This window comes from Penicillium psychrosexuale (assembly GCF_028828465.1).
Source record: "Penicillium psychrosexuale strain IBT 29551 chromosome Unknown utg000004l, whole genome shotgun sequence".
NCBI classification, from domain to species: Eukaryota; Fungi; Ascomycota; class Eurotiomycetes; order Eurotiales; family Aspergillaceae; genus Penicillium; species Penicillium psychrosexuale.
Genome location: NW_026643189.1, coordinates 6,380,652 through 6,401,713, shown reverse-complemented (window position 1 = coordinate 6,401,713; position 21,062 = coordinate 6,380,652). Strand labels below are relative to the sequence as shown.

At 48.7% G+C, this 21,062-nt stretch overlaps 5 protein-coding genes across 5 annotated transcripts; 4 read left to right on the top strand and 1 right to left on the bottom strand.

Annotated features, from left to right (window-relative positions):
• Positions 1-670: 670 nt before the first annotated feature.
• On the top strand, positions 671-2,965 carry N7518_008315 (uncharacterized protein; the record flags this gene model as incomplete). The annotated part of the gene is made up of 2 exons (XM_057189242.1): positions 671-1,064; positions 1,161-2,965. The coding sequence occupies 2 exons, from the start codon at positions 671-673 to the stop codon at positions 2,963-2,965; spliced, it is 2,199 nt and encodes a 732-aa protein (XP_057040945.1).
• Positions 2,966-4,159: 1,194 nt separating this feature from the next.
• Positions 4,160-5,534, top strand: N7518_008314 (uncharacterized protein; the record flags this gene model as incomplete). The annotated part of the gene is made up of 2 exons (XM_057189241.1): positions 4,160-4,329; positions 4,436-5,534. The coding sequence occupies 2 exons, from the start codon at positions 4,160-4,162 to the stop codon at positions 5,532-5,534; spliced, it is 1,269 nt and encodes a 422-aa protein (XP_057040944.1).
• Positions 5,535-8,646: 3,112 nt separating this feature from the next.
• Positions 8,647-16,807, top strand: N7518_008313 (type I polyketide synthase; the record flags this gene model as incomplete). Its single annotated transcript, XM_057189240.1, has 6 exons — positions 8,647-8,877; positions 8,946-9,359; positions 9,418-10,762; positions 10,815-11,965; positions 12,016-15,906; positions 15,965-16,807. The coding sequence occupies 6 exons, from the start codon at positions 8,647-8,649 to the stop codon at positions 16,805-16,807; spliced, it is 7,875 nt and encodes a 2,624-aa protein (XP_057040943.1).
• A 415-nt stretch (positions 16,808-17,222) lies between these two features.
• On the bottom strand, positions 17,223-18,799 carry N7518_008312 (uncharacterized protein; the record flags this gene model as incomplete). Its single annotated transcript, XM_057189239.1, has 2 exons — positions 17,223-17,753; positions 17,813-18,799. The coding sequence occupies 2 exons, from the start codon at positions 18,797-18,799 to the stop codon at positions 17,223-17,225; spliced, it is 1,518 nt and encodes a 505-aa protein (XP_057040942.1).
• Positions 18,800-19,021: 222 nt separating this feature from the next.
• On the top strand, positions 19,022-19,933 carry N7518_008311 (snoRNA-binding rRNA-processing protein IMP3; the record flags this gene model as incomplete). The annotated part of the gene is made up of 3 exons (XM_057189238.1): positions 19,022-19,053; positions 19,171-19,531; positions 19,589-19,933. The coding sequence occupies 3 exons, from the start codon at positions 19,022-19,024 to the stop codon at positions 19,760-19,762; spliced, it is 567 nt and encodes a 188-aa protein (XP_057040941.1). The 3' UTR covers positions 19,763-19,933.
• Between the last annotated feature and the right edge of the window lie 1,129 nt (positions 19,934-21,062).

Here is a 21,062-nt window from a genome sequence, read left to right as displayed (position 1 = left end):
CAACGTTGGGACAGGCTTGGAAGGGCTTGGCTATTTGCCGCGTGGGTGTACATTATAGAGAATGAATGAATACATTAGACATGTCATTCTGAATTACGGAGTACATGAGGCATATATGTCCACATGCATACTGTCTCTCCTTTATACAGATCAAGGTCTCCCTATATTAAGTTGTACGCAGTCCAAAAGTATTGAATAGATAAATCGAGGATCAAATGAAGCCAACATCGACATACATCGAAATAAGCCCGATCTAATTGGAACTAGTACGCCGTATGTATTGCCATGGTTGCATAAAAGGCTACGTGAATGGCCCGGCTAAATCCATAGCTTTCCCCAGATCGCGGATCATCGATTTTTTTACATAATCGCTTCATTGCTTCAATTGCTTCAATTGCTTCGGGGTTTCATGTATCTTGGTCATTTCTTAATTAATAAAATCTTCAAAAAAACATCCCGACTTTAATATACTACTTAATTAGTAAAAAGATCTAGCACAAAGAACAAACATCTACGTCACACTGTACGGGTGATGTTGTCGTCATGTGCTCAAAACAGGTTCCCCGAGCTTAACTCCTCCCTATAGAACCTCAACCTTCATTTAGCTTCATCTACGGAGTACTCCGTACAAACATTACTATTAGCCCACATAATCCAGGGCCTATTCAACATGCCCTCCGAGACTGAACCCCTCCTCCCTCGCTACGAGGATGACACCTCCCGTCAGCGAGACCTCCACCAAAAGCTACATAGCTACCAAATGGTCCGCGCCATCTCCGAGGGCTACATGCCAACAACTGAACAAACCATCGCCAACCTCCGTACCCTTTTGGCTTCTGATGTGCTCAACCTGCGCAATCAGGATATAGGCAGCGACGGTCGCCAACTAGTGCGGGACAGTCGACTGTGGATCCAGGTCTTTATCGAATTTCTGCAACAGAAAAACAGCCAAGACCAGCTCCAGGAGTTTTTGTGGCGCCTGGCCCGTTCGCGTGTCGAGGTGGATAGAGACAGGCTTTCGAGACAGGCCGCCCACGTGAAGGCGCGGGCAGATACTAAAGCTGGTGGGTCGCGCATTTCCACCTCTGCAACTCTCCAGCTTCCGGGCTTGGCAAATGCAAATTACAAACTGATGATCGTTCACTAATCCCCGCGCGTAGCATATGACAGCTTCCGCACTGTCGCTGGTCTGCTCCTGACCAATGCTGATTTTCGTCTTTTCGTCGATGACATCGTTACCGTTGGCCGCCAAATCTTCGCTGATACCACTGAGTCCCTCGCTGAATCTTCCAAGCGCGTTGCTGAACAAGTCAAGCCGTCCGAGGAGGAAGAGCAGGCGCTACAGGGTCCCGGTGCCGATGAGGGGCATGCGCTATCGAAGGCCGAGGTGGAGGAGGAAGTTGCACATGTCGCGGATGTGACCAGCAAAGGGATCGCTCAGACGGCCCATGACGCTGTCCAGAGCGCTAAGGAGCACATGTCGGGCCGAGAGAGGGACACATTGCTATTCCGACTGAAGCAGGCGGTTCAAAAGCTTCGGGAGAGAACGGACTACTCTGACTCGGTGGCGACACTTGCTCAATTGGTATCACGCTATGCTAAGATCTACGCGGATGTAGCAGAGGATACTGCTTCACTTGCCCAAGAAGACCTGGAATTCAATGCTGACCTCAAGCGGGCGGTCGACGAATTCTGGATTCTCTTGCGGTCCTTCGGTAGCGCAGAAGAGTGGGATCGGCTACAGGAGAAGTTTCACAATGTCCTGCGTCATGCAAACAAAGATCCCGAGTTTGATGATCTACTCGGAGAGGTCGGAACTTCGTTGCAGGAAATGCTCACCAACCCCGAGTTCTTCGACTCGGCGCCGCAGAAGCTCGATAAACTCAAGCAACACTCCGACAAAATAGGCTCGGAAACGGGCCTGCGAAAGGATGTGGACGAATTTTTAGCACAGACCAAGCGCACACTGAGAACCGTGCCGGAAGACCCAGCCGTCTCCAAGTTAATCAACGCCACGAAGAAGGTGTACCACGGCGCTTGGGGCGCCTATAATAACAAAAAGGCCGACCTCCCAGCAGACTTGGTGAACGTCTTCCTCCCAGTGCTCCTCCGAGCAATCCAATATATCCCAATCCCCCGCCTGGAGATCTCGGCTCCAGAAATGGACCTCCTCCTCGAGAACCTAGTTCTTGAACCCGGCCACACAGTAAACTTCTCCTCCTTCCTCCCCTACCGCATGCATCTCCTCACGCGCAATGACATCGACGTGGTGAAAACCCATTCCAAGCGCACAGAAACACTCATGAAAACAGCCTTCACAGTCACCGTCCAGGGCCTAAACATCAGCGCCGAAGACTTCGGCTACTGGTTCCGCACCCACACAGGCTTCTTCCACCTGAAGGACGAAGGCATAGCAAGCTTCTTTCTAGACCGCCGCGGTATCGACATCTCCCTAGACATTGAAGTGGGCCGCGGCAGGCTGGAGCAGATCTTCTCTTTGCGTGGAGTTCGCGTCTGTATCCACAAACTCGACTACACGGTCAAGCGTAGCAAGTGGAGATTCCTCTTATGGCTTACCAAGCCATTGCTAAAGCACCTCGTCCGGCGCGTGCTAGAGAAGAAGATTGCAGAGGAGATTGTTGCAGCGACATTTGCGCTGAATCGTGAGCTAGTCTTTGCCCGTGAGCGGCTGCGTGCTGCGCGCATCGCTAACCCGCACGATCTGGCCACGTTTGTGCGGGCTGTCCTCGCGCGCCTTAAACCCGCTGACTCGGACGTCGAGGCTAGAATTGGTCTTGAGCCGCTGAATAAGGGTGTCTTTAGGGGTGTTTATGCTCCTGGCAGTATTGTCAAGACCTGGAATGAGGAGGCTACAGGTGCGCAGGAGGCTATTGAGAATGGGGATGAGACGCATGGGCTTGGTCATACCTGGCATAATGATATCTTTAATGTTTCTGGGCACTAATTGTGTTTCTTATCTGATTTAGGTGTTTGGGGGAATTGCTCTACTTAATTACAGCGTGTTTATGATTTTATGATGAATCCGAACTATCACCGGATGTTAGCCCGTGCTCGGTGCTTTCGTTTTCCGTTCTAATGCTCATCACTTGCTTCCGTTTGATCACATAACACTCTACTAAATTAAGAGTCCTAATCGAGTCTAATATTGTTGTAGGGGTAGTAAAACATACGGGTATCTTCTACCCAGGTCCTTCTTTGAAAAACACTCGAATTTCTCTATATTGATCTCCTATTTGGACGCAATATAGGTGACCTTAGGAGTAACAACAATGATTAGGGTGAGCAAAATATAAAAAGACCACGAGATTCGGCTTTTCGGCTGCTTCGCAACGAGGAAAGGGATTGAAGGCTTCGAGGTAGATGAAGCGCTACATATTTATCTTGTCCATGTATAAGGACAAATTGCCTTTATATAGGTATATAGGAAAAATACCAGACGTTCTTAAACAACGATTTTGCCATTCACTTACATAAAGCCATTGGTTTTCTGACGTAGACCATACACGCTCGGGTACCTACTCATCCAATCCGAGTAATAATTTTAGATCCTCTGTTAAATAAAAATTAACTGTGGGAGACGACAAACAGGCTGCTTGTAGGCCATATTACTATCCTTGCTGTCGGACTCGAAGTTATCCAAAAGCAAGGTACAAATATTCCACCTTTGTACATCGATGTATATATATGTTGTATTGAATTGAACAGCAGACAATGTAACCAAATAAAGCTGCACCATAAATGAATAAAACTCTCGATGATATTCAGATGTTCTCTGGTCAAAAGCTAGTACAAAATAGAAGTCTACTCGTTCATATTGTACTCAACATCACTCATCGTTCATTGGTTGACCACACTCGCACGTGACACGGCTAAACATTGTTCCTCTTTTAGGCCACCTAATGTAGATCTAAGCATTGAAGCTGCGGAGCAAACATCTCCAATCTCTAATTCTTTATTCGAAGAACACCAGTGACACGAGCGAGTGCATTCTCCATGTTGATTAATTAAATATTACAACAAATCCACCAAACCTTTAGCTTGTCGAAGCTTCACCTACCTACATACCTCGGTCTACACAAACACAAAAGCTCCACATCTCTCCGAGCGCACGAGCAGCTGCTCGCGCAGCTCCGCTGAAATGCAATTATTACGACTCCTGGTCACACTAGCTGTAGTGCTATTCTCAGTTGTTGTAATCGCTGCCGAGGATTACTACAAGGTGCTTGGTCTCGCGAAGTCCGCGTCGGAGAGGGACATCAAGCGCGCATACAGAACACTAAGCAAGAAATACCACCCTGACAAGAATCCGTGAGTGGAGCTACTATTCTCTTATTTCTATTTTTCTATGCTTTCATTTCTCTACGTGGCCCCGCACATTACACTCGCACAAGGCAATTGCTAACCTTCCTCGCAGCGGCGATGACACGGCGCGCGAAAAATTTGTCGAAATAGCAGACGCCTACGATGTGCTCTCGACCACCACGCTGCGCAAAGTGTACGACCAATATGGCCACGAAGGGGTGGAGCAGCACCGCAAAGGCGGAGCGGCCGGCGGCGGCGGCCACGATCCATTCGATCTGTTTTCGCGATTCTTCGGCGGGGGCGGACACTCCGGCCACGCGCCTGGACACCGCCGCGGACCGGACATGGAAGTACGAGCGGCGCTACCGCTGCGGGATTTCTACAATGGGCGCGAGATCAACTTCCTTGTCGAGAAGCAGCAGATTTGCGATTCGTGCGAGGGAACGGGATCCAAGGATCGACAGGTTGTGACTTGTGATCGGTGCGCAGGGCGTGGTATCGTTATTCAGAAACATATGCTTGCGCCGGGGATGTTCCAGCAGGTGCAGATGCAGTGTGACAAGTGTCATGGGCAGGGGAAGAAGATTAAGAATCCTTGTCCTGTTTGTGAGGGGAATCGGGTCGTTAGGAATCAGGTTGAGACTAGTGCTACTATTGAGCCGGGGATGGGGAAGGGGACTAGGCTTGTTTTTGAGAATGAAGCTGATGAGAGTCCGGACTGGGTTGCTGGAGATTTGATTGTTGTTTTGGATGAGAAAGAGCCCGAGCTTGGAGAGTCGGAGGAGGAGAGGACAGATGGGACGTTCTTCCGGCGGAAGGGGAAGGATCTGTTCTGGAAGGAGAGTCTTTCGCTGCGCGAGGCGTGGATGGGTGACTGGAGTCGCAATCTTACGCATCTTGATGGGCACATTGTTCGTCTTGGACGTGGTCGTGGTGAGGTCGTGCAGCCATTGGCTGTCGAGACTATTGCCGGGGAGGGCATGCCGCATTACTCCGAGGGTCATTTACATGATCACCATGAAGAGAATGATGAAGCGGGCAATCTGTTTATTGAGTATACTGTTGTCCTGCCAGATCAGATGGAGAGTGGGATGGAGAAGGACTTCCATGCTCTTTGGGAGAAGTGGCGCAAGAAGATTGGAGTTGATTTGGCGGAGGATTCTGGGCGACCGGTTGTGCCTCCGCCGGCGGAGGATAAGGATGAGCTGTGATGATTGCGTTTCCAAGCCTTGTTCATTTTTGATTCCCTTTTCTTTCTATGGTCATTGTATATTGATTGCATCTGTTGATTTGCGTGCATTTTACGGCTATGGGCTGGATTAGATTAGACCCTTGACTTGTATTAAAATGTTGGATATGATACACAATAGACACGGCCTGAATCCTACAAGCTAGGGGTCTGCTTTTTTTGATTTGAAATAAAATTGAAGACAATCCAATTGGACCATTGGTTTGAACTTTGTCGTCATACGTGACTCAATTTAAAGCCAAAGTTCTTCTACAGACTTCTCGCTTCAATCAATACACGTGGGGCGACGAGGATACTGTTCATGCCGCCTTAATGCCAGATGGAGATCGACGATCTGGAAGATCCGGCCGGGACACAGTTCTATACCCAATGCACGAGACTCCAGATTCTGATTCTACCTGACACTGTTTGGTCGCGATGCATACCCCTCGCATGAGGGGTTTTGTGGCGCAGGACGTAAACAAAGAAAGGCGTACAGCGCATAGATCTATGGCGATGGTCTAACTGGAATAGGCCTTGAATGACAGGGGTATAGGACAGGGGTTGGAGGTTGTAGCGAATGAGCTTAGTTTACCTTGGACTACACAAATTTCACTTCCTTGACCGTCATTTCATGTTCGTGTTCAATGTGACTGATATCAATGTGTCGGATGTTCGTTTGAAGGTTCGGCTAGGTGCTCTCTCCATGTGCAAGCATCCACTTCGCGGGTACAGGCTCTGTTTGGGCTTTGGAGAGTTGGCTGTTCCTATTTATTGCATCAGATTTGGGTTATTTTATAAACTTCCTTAGTCTAATTCCGTGGGCCCCATTTTATGCCCTATGTGTTGTTGCTTTGGGGACATCTTCAGGACGGGTTTCAATAAGGACCGAAACATACATTGTCCCTTCACTAACACAATAGACCTGGGATCTCTGATTTAGTATCCATATCCCCTTAGTACTCCATGGAAACACGCCAAACGGGTCAGGGATGGGAATAAAGTGTAATCAATCTGTCAAAGTTTCGCCCGTAAAGCCAAAAGTTGAAACGATTGAGAATTCTCCACAAGCCTCATCCCGCCCTATGCGAAGTAAATATCCCTAAAAACCAGCTACAAAACCCGAGATTTCAACCTATCGGATGGCCTTACAATATAGGCAAGGATAGACACCACCACCTCGTACGAACTACCTGAGGATCTACAAACCTTAGGTAGACTAGATTAGACTACAACACACAGTTCGTGCCATCTGATAGGGCTAGTGAATGGTTTGCCAGCATCGTATTCCAAGCTGCAGTCCCAGCCTCTAACTTGGTGGGTCTATATGTACCCCGTATGGCGGTTGTCGTATGCGTATGCATCATGCCCTATCTTTAATTTGGGAAAACCCACTATATGCAATGAGACTAAATGGGGAAAATATCCAATGCATACTGTTCACGTTGAGGAGAAGGCGCCTAGATGCAGCTATAAACAGACTTTGGTGAGACTGATGGATGGCACGCGGATTCGGAATCTAGGCCGGACAGACGCGGTTTGCCTTCGGATAGTATCATAGTACGATAGGAAATGCAAAGGGTCGCATACGGAAGCACTAGTGACAATACCGTCAGAAAAGGATTGGTCAATCACGTCGATATATCCAAAGTTTGATGGATTCAAATGCGTTGTAGCATCTCTTTTCGTGGAGCGGCGTGTAGCGTGCATAGTGCATCAAAGAAAGCTACGGATATTGCTTCAAAAGCTCCAGTTGTGGAGCTCGTGGACCACGGAATTATGTTCTTTGCCCACACTGCCGTGTGTTATCTCTTTTCTTAACTAGTAAAACCCAAGGGGCTGGCTGAGGGGGTTCAAACAGATACATCGGCTATAGCGGGTTGCGGTGTAGGATTGTGGTGATTTACGATCTAATATAACCATTTGATTTATTATATCATGCTTCAACTTAGTACTTTGATAGACTTTCAATTTTTTAAAGGGTATAGTACAGAATAGGGTTGTGCTAGCTCCCTAAAGTCAAAGTAGATTAGATCCATCAACTTATACCCATCTTGCCTTTTTGTGAACGATAAACTGTACAGCTTTGAATAGACGAAGGGTCTCACTATAATGATGAATGCTGTGTATGTTATAAGTACATTTTAACCCGGGGCTGATCTCCTGCAGAAATACAGGGAAAATATGCTGTAAGACGGCTTAATATTCCACAGAAGTTTCTAGGGCAAACGGGCGAATGGCAATCTCATATCTATACAGTCCTAGTATCAGGATAACCAATCAGCAGTGCATATTTTAGCGTTTCAACGCAAGAAAAGAACTAAATGCCGAATTTGATAGCGATCGACATACGTTAGCCTACAGGCTCTGGTAACGGCAATGCATAGACCTAGCGTCTAGGATTTGATTTGATGGCCTTGCATCCGACCTATTGGTTCGGTAGTACTCTAAGGTTCGTATATATGTAACCATCTATATCTGGAAATATGTATATACGCCCATTATTGGTATAGGAAACTGATGGTATTCATAGGACAATGGTTCGCTTAAGATAGCATCACAAATATATCATACTTACCAAAATACATCTATGTGTAGGCCAATCATGCCTATAGATAGCATAGATTTGCGGTTCACTGGTAAAAGTACATACAAAAGTACATATAGGAATAGCAAGCATGAAAGCCCTTGATTTTCCAAATATACCAACAAGCGTGCTATCCACTATTTCAATGAACGCAGCTAAAATAGGAAACCCGCGAAATCAGTAAAAATTCGTACCCACCAGCCAGACTGCCAATCTCGGGTTTCCAATGGTGCTTTTAGCTCCCTCGTATGCCTTCATTGGTGTGGTTCCGCATCGAGGTTGATATATGAAGAGGAGGTATGGGGTCTTGTTTGCTATCAAAATTCTCTTTCGTCTCAATCATCAGTTATCTTATATTCTCACTCTATCTTTACTTGATCTCTTACCCCTTCAGTGTTCATACCTTCTTGTTTATCCTTCTTCCTCATACCTCACTCTTCGTCTACCTTCCATCTCTTCTAGACCCGGACCTATTGCTATATCAACGATCTCTTATTTGCATCGGAAGATGCGTCCCCTCTCGCTGAAGACAGGCTCCAGTGGCGATGGAGCCATGCCTTCTGATGCTCTGGAACCCATCGCTATCATTGGCCTAGCCACCCACTTTCCAAAGCAAGCAACAACCACTGAGGGTCTGTGGGAGCTTCTCCTACAGGCCCGCTCGACGTGGTCATCGATACCCAAAGAACGCTTCAACTCAGATGCCTTCTATCATCCAGATCCCGAGCATGGTGGAACGGTAAGTCATACCCGAGCTATGACAGGCCAACATCAACATGAAAAATCTGTTAACAGATATCTGTCTAGTTTCATGTCCAAGGAGGTCACTACCTCTCAGAAGACCCCGCCTACTTCGATGGCTCCTTCTTCAATATTACCAAGAATGAGCTCCTGACATTGGATCCGCAGCAGCGGCTGGTACTCGAAAATGTCTACCACGCCTTGGAAAATGCTGGCATTCCATTGACCAGTGCTGTTGGCTCTAACACATCTGTTTTTGTTAGTGGATTCAACCATGACTACCTGGGTATCCTCAATTCAGACCCAGAAACCACTTTAAAATACAAACCCACAGGTGTCACCAATGCTATTCTGTCTAACCGTGTCAGTTGGTTCTTTGACTTCAAAGGACCCAGCATGACCATTGATACGGCTTGTTCTAGTAGCTTGGTGGCGCTGCACCTCGCTGTACAGAGCTTACGTGTCAACGAGACAAATATGGTATGTTAGCTTGTGTTTATATTGATACTATCATGATAATATACTGATAACGGTTAAGGCTGTCGTCAGTGGTGTGAGCATTCTTGAAAACCCCGTGGAAACCATCGGCATGAGCCACCATGGTTTGTTGGGACCTCAAGGGCGATCTTTCAGCTTCGACTCCCGTGCCGAAGGCTATGCGCGAGGCGAAGGCGTGGGCACAGTTGTAGTGAAGCCTTTGAGTGTCGCTATCAGAGACGGAGATACCATCCGTGCGGTCATTCGAGAGACGGGAGTCAACCAGGATGGCCGCACGCCAGGGATCACAGTTCCCAGCGCAGATGCCCAAGAAAGACTAATCCGTGAGGTCTACTGGAGAGCCGGCCTGGATCTCGAACACACAAGATTCGTTGAAGCCCATGGCACGGGAACAAGCACCGGTGACCCTATCGAAGCGGGCGCTCTTGCAAGAGCATTCAAATGTCGCCGAGAGACTCCGCTTTACGTCGGGGCGATCAAATCTTCCATTGGGCATCTGGAAGGTGGCTCAGGTGTGGCAAGCCTCATCAAATCTATTCTAATACTTGAGTCTGGGATTATACCTGCAAACTTTGATATGACGCAGACAAATTCCTCCATTCCTGCAACTGAGTACGATATTGCATTCCCTACCGAGGCACTTCCATGGCCATCTCCGGGGCTGCGAAGAGTGTCAGTCAACTCATTTGGAATTGGTGGCACCAATGCTCACTGCATCCTTGATGACGCCTACCACTATCTGAATGACCACCGCATTACAGGCGCCCACCGCACCACATCCACTGTTCCTACAACACAGAAAATCAACAGCCAGCTCTTGGCCCTGTGTCGAACAGGAACGGAATCAAATCATTTCGTGACGGATTCATTCGATGACAGCGATCACTCTGGACATGGTAATACCTTTATGGACACACCCACAAGCGATGGCTTTTGTGAATCACCAACATTCGCATCATCCACTTACACTAGCTTGATCGAAAAACCAAAGCTGTTCTTACTCTCGGCTTTCGACGAAGAGGGCGTCAAGCGGAACGCAGCTGAATTAGCCAAGTACTTGAACCGAAGAATGATGAAGTCAGTTCTGCATGACTATCTCCTTGATGACCTGTCCTTCACCCTGTCGAAGAAACGATCCCAGTTTCCCTGGAGGAGCTTCGTCATGGCATCCTCAGTCAAAGAACTCGCATGGAACCTGTCAGAAGCGAATTTTGCCAAGCCAATTAGAACCGCCAGAGTTCCAGAGGTTGAATTTGTTTTCACTGGCCAAGGAGCTCAGTATCAGGCTATGGGCCGAGAGCTCATGGTCTATCCTGTATTTCAAGAGTCCGTGGAGGAAGCATCGGACTATATCCGTCGGCTCGGTAGTCCGTGGTCGCTACTTGGTAACCATTTGCTTGCCTCTTTTGTCTAATGTGCTTGACTAACGTATCACAGACGAACTCTTGACTGAAAGACAGTCACCCCGAGTCAACTTGCCTGAGATAGCTCATCCGCTGTGCACAGTCTTGCAAATTGCGCTCGTGGATCTCCTGGCCAGTTGGGAAATCTTCCCAACTGGCGTAACGGGTCACTCATCCGGCGAGATAGCCGCCGCTTACTGCTCTGGCAAGCTGTCCCGCGAAGGTGCCTGGAAGGTTGCATACTATCGTGGATACGTATCATCCAAACAGCTTTCCGCAAATGGAGCTATGATGGCCGTGGGTCTGGATACATCGCAACTGCAACCCTATCTGGACTCTGTGAGGAAGGAAAACGCCGGGGAGCTCATCATCGCCTGTCGCAACAGTCCCAAAAACAACACCGTGTCTGGAGACGAAGCTATGATCGACTGCCTCAAGAGTCTTCTCGATGCCGATGCCATCTTTGCTCGAAAGTTGAACGTCAAGAATGCTTATCACTCGGCCCACATGCATGCGATCGCTCAGGATTACCTTAGTCTGATGGGAATGCTTTCTTTTGGAAGGCGACTGGCAGCTCCGCATCAAGTGCATATGTTTTCCACCGTCACAGGACAACAAGTCCAAGAGGAACATCTGCCTGCACAATACTGGGTGGACAATATGGTTTCTCCTGTTCTTTTCACAAGCGGGTTGGTTGCAATGACCTCAAACCAAATTTCCAGTCATGACTCGATCGATTCCACGGATTCTCTGCGCCTTATCGTGGAAATAGGGCCTCACACAACCCTTCAGAGTGCCATCAAAGAGACATTGGCCTCGAAGAGCCCCAAGTTGGAATTCAAGTACCTAGCCGTTCTCAAACGGACAGATCACAGCCTCAACACTCTACTAACTACAGTCGGCTTCCTAGGTTCAAGTGGATGTGAGCTAGATCTTCATGCTGTGAACCAAGCTTCTTGCTTCAAGGCAAGAAGACGGCCCAGACTGTTGGTGGACCTGCCGCCATACAGCTTCAAGCATACCGAGAAGATTTTATTTGAGTCTCGACTGAGCAAGAATCTGCGAACTCGAAAGTTCCCTCGTCATGATCTCTTCGGTGCACCTATCACGGATTGGAATCCTGCAGCCCCAAGATGGAGACATTTTGTCCGATTGAACGAAAACCCTTGGTTAAGGGATCATATGGTAAGTTCGAAGTTGTCTCCAAAATAGCCTCACTTATTGACACAGCCTAGGTCACTGGAAATTATGTCTATCCTGGTGTGGGTTATTTGATCATGGCAATTGAAGCATCGAGGCAGTTGGTCGGCGAGGCAAAGGTCATTGGTTTCCAACTACGAAAAGTTAACATCCGAAGAGCCTTGATTGTACCCGATACCAAAGAAGGAATTGAGGTTTCCTTGGCAATGGCAACTGTCGAAGACTCGTCATCGTCGCGAACGTGGAGGCGATTCCAGATAACTTCCTACAATGTATCGAGCGACCAGTGGACAGAACATTGCACTGGTTACATCACCGTCGACCACGAAACAGCTTCCGATCCAATTGACAATGGCCGCGAAGCAGAAGAAGAAAGCCGAGCATTGGAATCCGAACTTTTCTGCGCAAACGAGACATGCGCAAAATCCATGGCTTTCAAATCCACATACAACAACCTCCAAACATCCGGCCTCAATTTTGGTCCTTTGTTCCGAAACCTCGGAGACGTTCGCGCAAGTGCCAGTGGACTTGGTAAGGTTGTTGGATCAGTTACAGTCCCGGACATTGCACAGTCTATGCCAAAGCAGTATCTACATTCTCATCTCATCCACCCTGCCACAATGGATAGCATGATCCACTTGATGATCGCGGCTGTTCTCGACTTTACCGGAAAGTCCACCCTGGACCAGATCAGATTGCCGACTTTCATACGCAATGTCTGGGTATCAGCAGATTTGAATTCAGCCCCAGCCCACAAATTCACAGGACATGCAACCGTGTCTATGGTGGGATCTGATAAATTTGAGGGCCAAATTCAAATGCTGGATGAGGAAACAAACACACTTCGCATCCGCATGGACGGTATTGAGCTCACTCCACTGGAGTCTGGTCTTGCTGAAAGTAGTGAGCGAAAATTGTGCAGCGCAATTGAATACAAGCCCGACCTCCATTTCATCGACTCAAAATCCGCCTGTGCACTAACTTCTCTCAATGCTACCGATGACACTGAGGCTTTGTACTGGGTGAAGCGTCTTCAGCTTGCAACGATGCTCTACGTCATGGATGCACTGGACGAGCTCAAGGATATTGATGTTATGAAACTCGATTTGCACATGCGAAGATTCTTTGACTGGATGGAGCATATGCAAGGATTGCTCGAGCGCAATGAAATAATACATCTGCCCTACAGCGAATTCCAGTGCGCTTTTCAAGACGAGGCTCTCAAGGAAGCCATTGGCAAGGAAATCGAGGCTCACAGCGCCGAAGGCGCCATCACAGCCCGAATGGGCCGCAATATTGCTCAAGTCGTGCGCCAGGAGACTAATCCTCTGCATCTCATGTTTGGTCAAGACGCTGTGATGGAACAGGTGTACAAGGAAGGCCTTCACTTGTATAACCTGCCGCAGCATCTACAGAGCCACTTGTCTCTCCTCCGGCACCAGCATTCCGAGCTGAACATTCTCGAGATTGGTGGTGGCACCGGCAGCTTCACTGCTGAAGTCCTGGCCGTCCTTTCTCCAGACCTTGCGAAGAACAAAGGAAGCATTGCCAGTTACACATTCACCGACATTTCATCCGGCTTCTTCGAGAAAGCAAAACAGCGTTTCCAAGCATGGTCCGACATCATGAACTTCCAATCGCTTAATATCGAGCGAAGCCCTGTCGATCAGGGACTTCAGCTAGGGACATATGACTTAATATTCGCTGGCAATGTCATCCACGCTACTGCAAACTTGCAGAACGCATTGCAGAACCTGCGATCTCTATTGAAGCCGGGTGGTCAGCTCATCATGCAGGAAGGAATCCGACAAGACTTCCTGTGGTACCCACTTGTTTTCGGTCAGCTTCCAGGGTGGTGGCTAGGCGATGAGCCATGTCGCCAGTGGTGTCCCTACATCCCGGCCGAAGAATGGAATCCTCTGCTGCTGAAAGCGGGATTCTCGGGAATTGATGTCGAGTATCCCAGTTCGAACGATCCAGATTTGACATGGCAGAGTATTCTGGTTTCTTCTGCCATCGAAACACCCAAGGAGAAGTCATCTAATACTGCGGTTATCTTGACGTTCGGTACATTGAGAGCCGAACAAGTCATTGAAGACCTCCAAGGACTTCTGCCGGAATTGGGATACACGAATATCCTTGTTAAGGAGCCTGCAGATGTGAAAAATTACATCCTGCCTGATGCACTTTGCGTGTCATTGATGGACTTGGAGTCTCCTTACCTGTTCGATATGAACGAAGCGGAATACCACACACTCAAGAAGATGCTCAGCGAGTGCCAAAATCTATTGTGGGTGACATGCAATCCTCTCACACAGCCACACGCAAGTATGAGTATTGGTCTTCTCCGAACAGTGCGCTGGGAGCGGGATGCCGATGGCTCAAATATCGTCACCCTGACAGAGGCGGAGCCTGACATCACTTTGCCAAAGAGCCTTGCTACAGCTATCGGCAAGATTGTCCAGCGGCAATTTGTGGATAAACCGGAGAAGGATCGCCACGCCGAGTACATGTTGCAGAATGGTCTCATACACATTGGCCGTTTGAACAAGTGGGAGGCGGCAGATCAGTTTCTTGCTGCACAATCCTCTCAGCAAGCTCCTCAACTTCAACGCCTCGGTGATTATGATCATCCCATTGAGTTGCAGGAGACTGCTGTTAGTACCAGCGAATACCACTGGGTCATAGATAAGGAGCATGAGAAACCGCAAAAAGACACCGAGGTCGAGATTGAGATTCGAGCAATTGGTCTCTCTTCGAATGTTTATGCCGACCGCCTCGCGAATGAGATTGCTGGTGTTGTGACCAAGGTTGGGCCTGAAGTCGAAGGCCCGGCCCCGGGTGACAGAGTCATTTACATCTCAGGCGACAAAAAGGGTGGTTGTATCCGAACACATGGTCGAGCTGACCAAATGCAGCTCGTGAAGATCCCCGATGAGATTTCGTTCGAAGTCGCGGCCGGTTTGGCTTGGGCATACGCGACAGCAATCCAAGGACTCGGGGAGATAGCACATCTGGCAACCGAAAACACTATCCTGATCCATACCAGTGTAACGGATATCAGTCAAGCGGCCATTCAATATGCCCAGATGATCGGAGCTACAATCTACGCCACTGTAGCAACCGTTGAAGAACGTGATTTGCTTGTCTCTGATCACGGTATATCTCAAGACCGTATCTTTTCCAGGAGAGATCTGAGCTTCGTCAAGGGTATTATGCGGTGCACACACAATACTGGGGTTGACGTCGTCTTCAACGCACTGAGCGGAGAGGCACTCCGGGGGTCAACGGCATGCCTCGCTCCATTTGGAGCATTTGTTGATGTGTCGAATCTAGATCTGCGGTCTGATACCACAATTGAGCTGGCCTCTTTACCTCGCAATGTGAGCGTCCACACCGTCGACATTCCTTTACTGGCTCAACATCGACCAAAATCGGTCCGTCTTCTGCTCATCGAGGCACTGAGACTGTACTCCGCAAATAAGATCGGTCAACTCCACACAACTGTCATGGACTTTACTCGGATCAAAGAGGGTATTCAAACTGCGCATAGCGGAGAAGCAGTAAAAGTTGTGATTGCACCTGATCCGTCCAACATGGTCCCTATGGTCCCACGACCTCTCCAGCCTTGTCACTTTGACCCACGCGCCTCGTACGTTCTTGCCGGTGGCTACGGCGGCTTAGGCCGCAGTTTAGCACGATGTATGGCATCTCGTGGTGCGAAGAGCCTGATTATCCTATCTCGCTCATCAGCTTCAAGCCCAGAGAAGATGGAATTGATTGCCGATCTCGACAGAATGGGATGCAAGGTCCATTCACTGATCTGCGATGTGGCCGATCTCTCCAACCTCCAACAATTATCCAGAGCAGCCTTTTCCAACCTACCGGCTATCAAAGGATGCATCCAAGCATCTATGGTCCTGCGGGTAAGTCCCCGGTCCTCACTCCTCGGTACTAAATATACACAAACTAACATATTCCCAGGATGGCGCCTTCGCCGGACTCTCTTTCGATGACTGGAAAGCAGCCATTAGACCCAAAGTCCAAGGTTCCTGGAACCTGCACACAGTCCTACCGGACAACATGGACTTCTTCATTATGCTCTCCTCAGTCGCAGGCATCTTCGGCAACCGCGGGCAGTCAAATTACGCCGCAGGCAATACCTTCCAAGACGCACTTGCCGCATACCGTGTTTCGAAAGGCATGCACGCAGCTAGCATCAACCTAGGCAGTGTATCGAACGTGGGCTGGGTAGCCGAGAACCGAAACTCGATGCGCACGCACACAGCCACGTTATTCGAGCTTTTGCGCGAAGAAGAGGTCCACGCAACGGTTGACTTCCTTATCCGCGACCAGCAAGACGGTGGAAATGAATCATCGCGCTCACAGCTCATCCTCGGTCTGCCGACCGCGGAGATGTGTCGCCAGAACGGAGTGCCACTGCCTACGTACCTGAATTACTCGATGTTCACGCACTTCCGTAACACGGCGACTGCGAAGAGCAGTGAGGTGTCTCAACAGAAGACTGTCAGCACTGCTGCGCTTTTGTCGGCGGCTTCTGGCTTCGAGAGTGCTGTCGTTGTTGTGTCAGATGGGATTGTTGAGAGACTTGCTTCGCTGCTTGCCATTCCTTGTTCCGAACTCGATGCACAGCGCTTCAGCTTTGGCGGCATTGACTCCCTTGTTGCTATGGAGTTCCGCGCGTGGATCGTCAAGGAGCTTAAGGCTGAGGTTTCTTTGCTTGATATTATGGGAGCGGAGAATATTAGGGCTTTGAGTGAGAAGATTGCCGGCAGGAGTCGTTTAATTGGAGGGTCTGGTGCTTAATTTTCCGAGTGACTTTCTTATCTTTTTTTCACTTTTACGAATCTTCTGGGGATTATCTTTCGATACTGATTTGCGTTGAGCTCTCATGGTTTATTGATTTCACGTCTGATGCCCCGTTACGAGATATGATCATGCTGTATCTTTCTCTTAGGACATTTTTCCAGTCTCTTTTTGGTTCATACACTTTAAGACTAGATTCATTAACAGAATGGCTATGCAACATTTCTACACAGTTTACATCGGAAAAGATTTAAAGATTTGATAAGTGCGATACTTCAATTTTGTCCACCTGAGTCACTCTTTGCGAATCCATTTCGACATATTAATAGTAGGAAGATGCCATGCTTGCATTAAAGAAAAATAGCTCATCGAAACCCTAAACCTTCCATCCGTTATTCATTATATTCGTCAACACCTACCGTGCAGACCCGGAGGGGAAATAACCCCGTAAGCCCTGTCCAGGAAATGTACAAACAGCCAACTTGGGCTCAGCCCCGGATCGCTCATGATGCCACGCACGCTCACGTAGGGCCAAATAAACCGAGCGGAACGGCTGGAGGTCGCCAGGTAGTCGAGCAGGCGGTTTACGAGGATCGAAGCCCAGCTGCTGAAGTTGCGCCTCACACCAATGCAGGGTGTCCGCCGGTAGATATTGCTCTATGTCGTAGTCGGTGTAATTCTGTTGCATGGCCTGCAGCGTCGCGACGTCGGCTGCGAGGCCAAAGTTCTCTACGCCCTTGGGCGGGTGGTGGTAGTTCATATAAGGTTTTCCAGGGGCGCGCTCTGGATGGTCTGCTTGTTTGCGAATGTTGTGGATGTTCCAAGTTTGGACGTATGATTTGATGTGGGAGCGGAGAGTGGGCATGTAGATTGCGAAGAGGGCAACCTGTTCAGGGATTAATGTTGATGAGAAGAGGCCTTCGTTGTGAAGTTCGCGGAAATAGTTCTAGTTGAGGTCAGTATTCTGCGAATAGGTGTAGGATAAACCTGCCAAAGTTGACTGACATGGTATAGTGTTACTACTGATTTAGCAAGCTGGGCCCACCAAGATTCAATCCGGTGGGTATCTGTGGCACGTCCGGGCGCGCAGCATTGCTCACGCAGGACATCCGGCTCAGTGACGCGACGGAGTGCAAAGTGAGCATCGGCTAAAAGGGGGACCTCAGACTCGAGGTCAGATCGAAGAGTCCGTGGTTGGCGATTTTTAGAAGCAACAGTCTCAAGATGGTTTTTGAGAACACCCACGGCCGTGTGCGCATCCACGCCAACATGAATCCAGAGAACATATCGAGAATAAGAATCGAGCTCAGCAAAAATGCGGAACCCGAAATTGGCCAGCTTTGAGTACCCATTCACGTGCCAGGTCAGATTAGGCCCGGCTAGAATCTTTGGCGGGGGAGGACGCCGGGGCACATCACTGGTGCGGCGTTCAACTGTATCCGGGCGCAGCATGCGGTAGACACTATAGAGACGATCGCGGGCAAATACATGCCCCTTGCTTCGGAAGTGGTTGTGCAATAGTTCCTTTCCGTACCCCTCAATGGTCCCCTTGTCCATTTCCTCGGTCAGGGCGTCGAGGATCTCCTGAACCTGTGCTTGTTGTTGTGCAGGCGAGTCGAGGCGGAGACGGATGCCGAGCTGGTGACGAAGTCTGCGGAGTGTGCGGTGGGAGACCTCATAACCCTCATCGTGTAGAACGGTGACGATCTCTTGGTCGGACAAGCCCACGTCGAAGAAAAGATTTTTGATGCGGGCGTGAAGCGCTTCATTGGAGGAGTTGTTCTCCATCTTTTTCTTGACGCCCCATAGCTGTAGGCGTTTGGTCAGAGTACGCGACGATATCTGAATATCATGCTGCCTCTTCAGGTGCTTGCAAATGTCGTCACCTTTCATTTTCTTTTCGAACAGGCCGATGATTTCGGCTTTGTACGGCTCGAGATCCACCCGAGGACGACCTGACATTTTACTTGGCGTATCAACTGGATTCTCCATTTTGCGAATTCAGACCAACTAATGTTGATAAGAATTAGCCTGGAGAAGATGTTCGTGGCTGGGGAAATGCCGGCGGTGTGTTGAGACCTACCGGCAGAAATCGACCGCCTTGATTTTTTTGTTATCGCAGCAGCTCTTCTCGAGAAACAACGTCCTCGCTCTGCTCAGTCATTCTCGATATATTTTTCGGTTTAATCTTGTACTACCGATACGGGCTTCACAATGGTCCGTGAACTCAAGCACCATGAGAAGAAGTACGTCCGCACCTATAATTAATTACCCGCGCAGAAATCTCATTCCGATCCCATCCAACATTTTGAAAGCTTCAAGATACCACAAAAGATCAAAAGCTAACACTGAAACCCCTGCAGACTTCTCCGGAAGGTCGACTTCCACAACTACAAGTCAGACGGCAATCACCGCGAACATGAAATTCGGCAACGATACCTTCTCCAAGACCCAATGGACTACCGCAAATACAACGCGCTCTGCGGTTCTCTGCGTCAGCTCGCACACAAGCTCTCTCAACTAGACCCGGACGCGGACCCGCTGCGCAAGAAGCTCGAATCCGAGTTGCTGGAGAAGCTATGGCGGATGGGAATCCTGAAGCAGTCCCGCGAGCAGGGCGCCGGTTTGTCCAAGGTTGAGCGCGATGTTACAGTTTCCGCACTGTGCCGTCGTCGATTGGCTGTCTTCATGGTGCGCTCTGGCATGGTTGAGACTATTAAGGCTGTAAGTTGCGTGGGGATTTGGTTTGGGGTGGATTTATGCTGACGTTTGTTTCGCTAGGCTACTACTTTCATCGAGCAGGGCCATGTCCGTGTCGGTACGGAGGTCGTCAATGATCCTGCTTTCTTGGTTACCCGCAACATGGAGGACTTCGTCACCTGGGTTGATTCCAGTAAGATCAAGCGCAACATCTTGCGTTACCGTGAGAAGCTGGATGACTTTGATCTTCTATGATCGGCTCCGTTAAAAAAGCATTTTGGGTTTTTGTTCTGATATACCCGGCGCTTGTGCATTGTGGCCTGTTTAGGTTTGGCGTATTGATGTTTCATGAAATGATATCTCATGTCCAAAGTTCTCTGGATAACTCAATATGGATATGAATACTACCTATGTTCTCGAGAAACGTAGAGACCTGCAAGCGCTTATTGTGTCGTTCACCGAAGGTGCTCGCCTTCTATTCCCCGAGCTACCAGGATTTGATATTGAAGGTCATATGATGGCTCCACGTCACTTTCGCATCGTTGCCCATGCTATGCAAATGCGAAAACTAATCTTTTTGCTCTCTTGCTATCAGTCCACATCCATCTACGGAGTACGCAGGTGGGAAACCACCATTTTGAGGTAAACTTGGGCCCAATCCGAGTCTTCATCTTCTTGCCCACATCATCTCTAATCCCAGATTCCGGAACAGGAAAATAAATGTCTCTACTTCCACGATTCAGGCGTTGTTCGACTTAACGTATACTACTTTCACAATATTTCCTTCACTTGCGGCAGTTGAGGTCTATTGCGATACACGGGACGGCGAATCTCGAGTCTGGCACGACGTTAATAATGTTGACACAGATACAGAATATGGCTATTGAGTCAGATCGTATGTTGATTGGCTTACTCGGCCGGATTTGAGCTTGTTTGGTTTCCTCGCTTTTACCGCATCGAGAGCAACTCTCCGTGACGCAACTCACTTTACATCACCTCTCAATTCCATTATCATCACCATCATCACCATCATCATCACCATCATCTCTCACTCTGTTCCTCAGTCACCGATTGCCTATTCCCGTGGACACTCTATTCATGCGTAATGAACAAAGGGCAAGTGGCAGGGTGCTCAGGTGATGATCGGTGACGCTTAGGTAGTGAGCAAAGCATGATTATCTAGGTAATGAGCTGTTACCTTGAAAGTCAGGGTACTCCAGGGTACTCAGGTGCACAATTTTACTCAGTCGAAAAATGATAAGAGCTGAGCACTAGATCAAAAGGAGCAATGCTTCCAGTACCAGACATTATCTGTTACATAAGTACCGTATAAGGCTATGTACAGTGTTCCAATAATAATAAGGGTATATCAGGCTTCAAAAAATAACATGAGCAACGCAAGGAATGCAAAAGGGACTGGAAATAAAAATAGGCCAGAGGCTCCCGCGAAGAAAGAAGGTTGAACGGCGGGATGGGAACCACTGGATGCAAATGCAGATCATCACTCGGTGATCATGGTATCATAGGGAAAGCAGTTGAGGCAGGGTATGTTTGT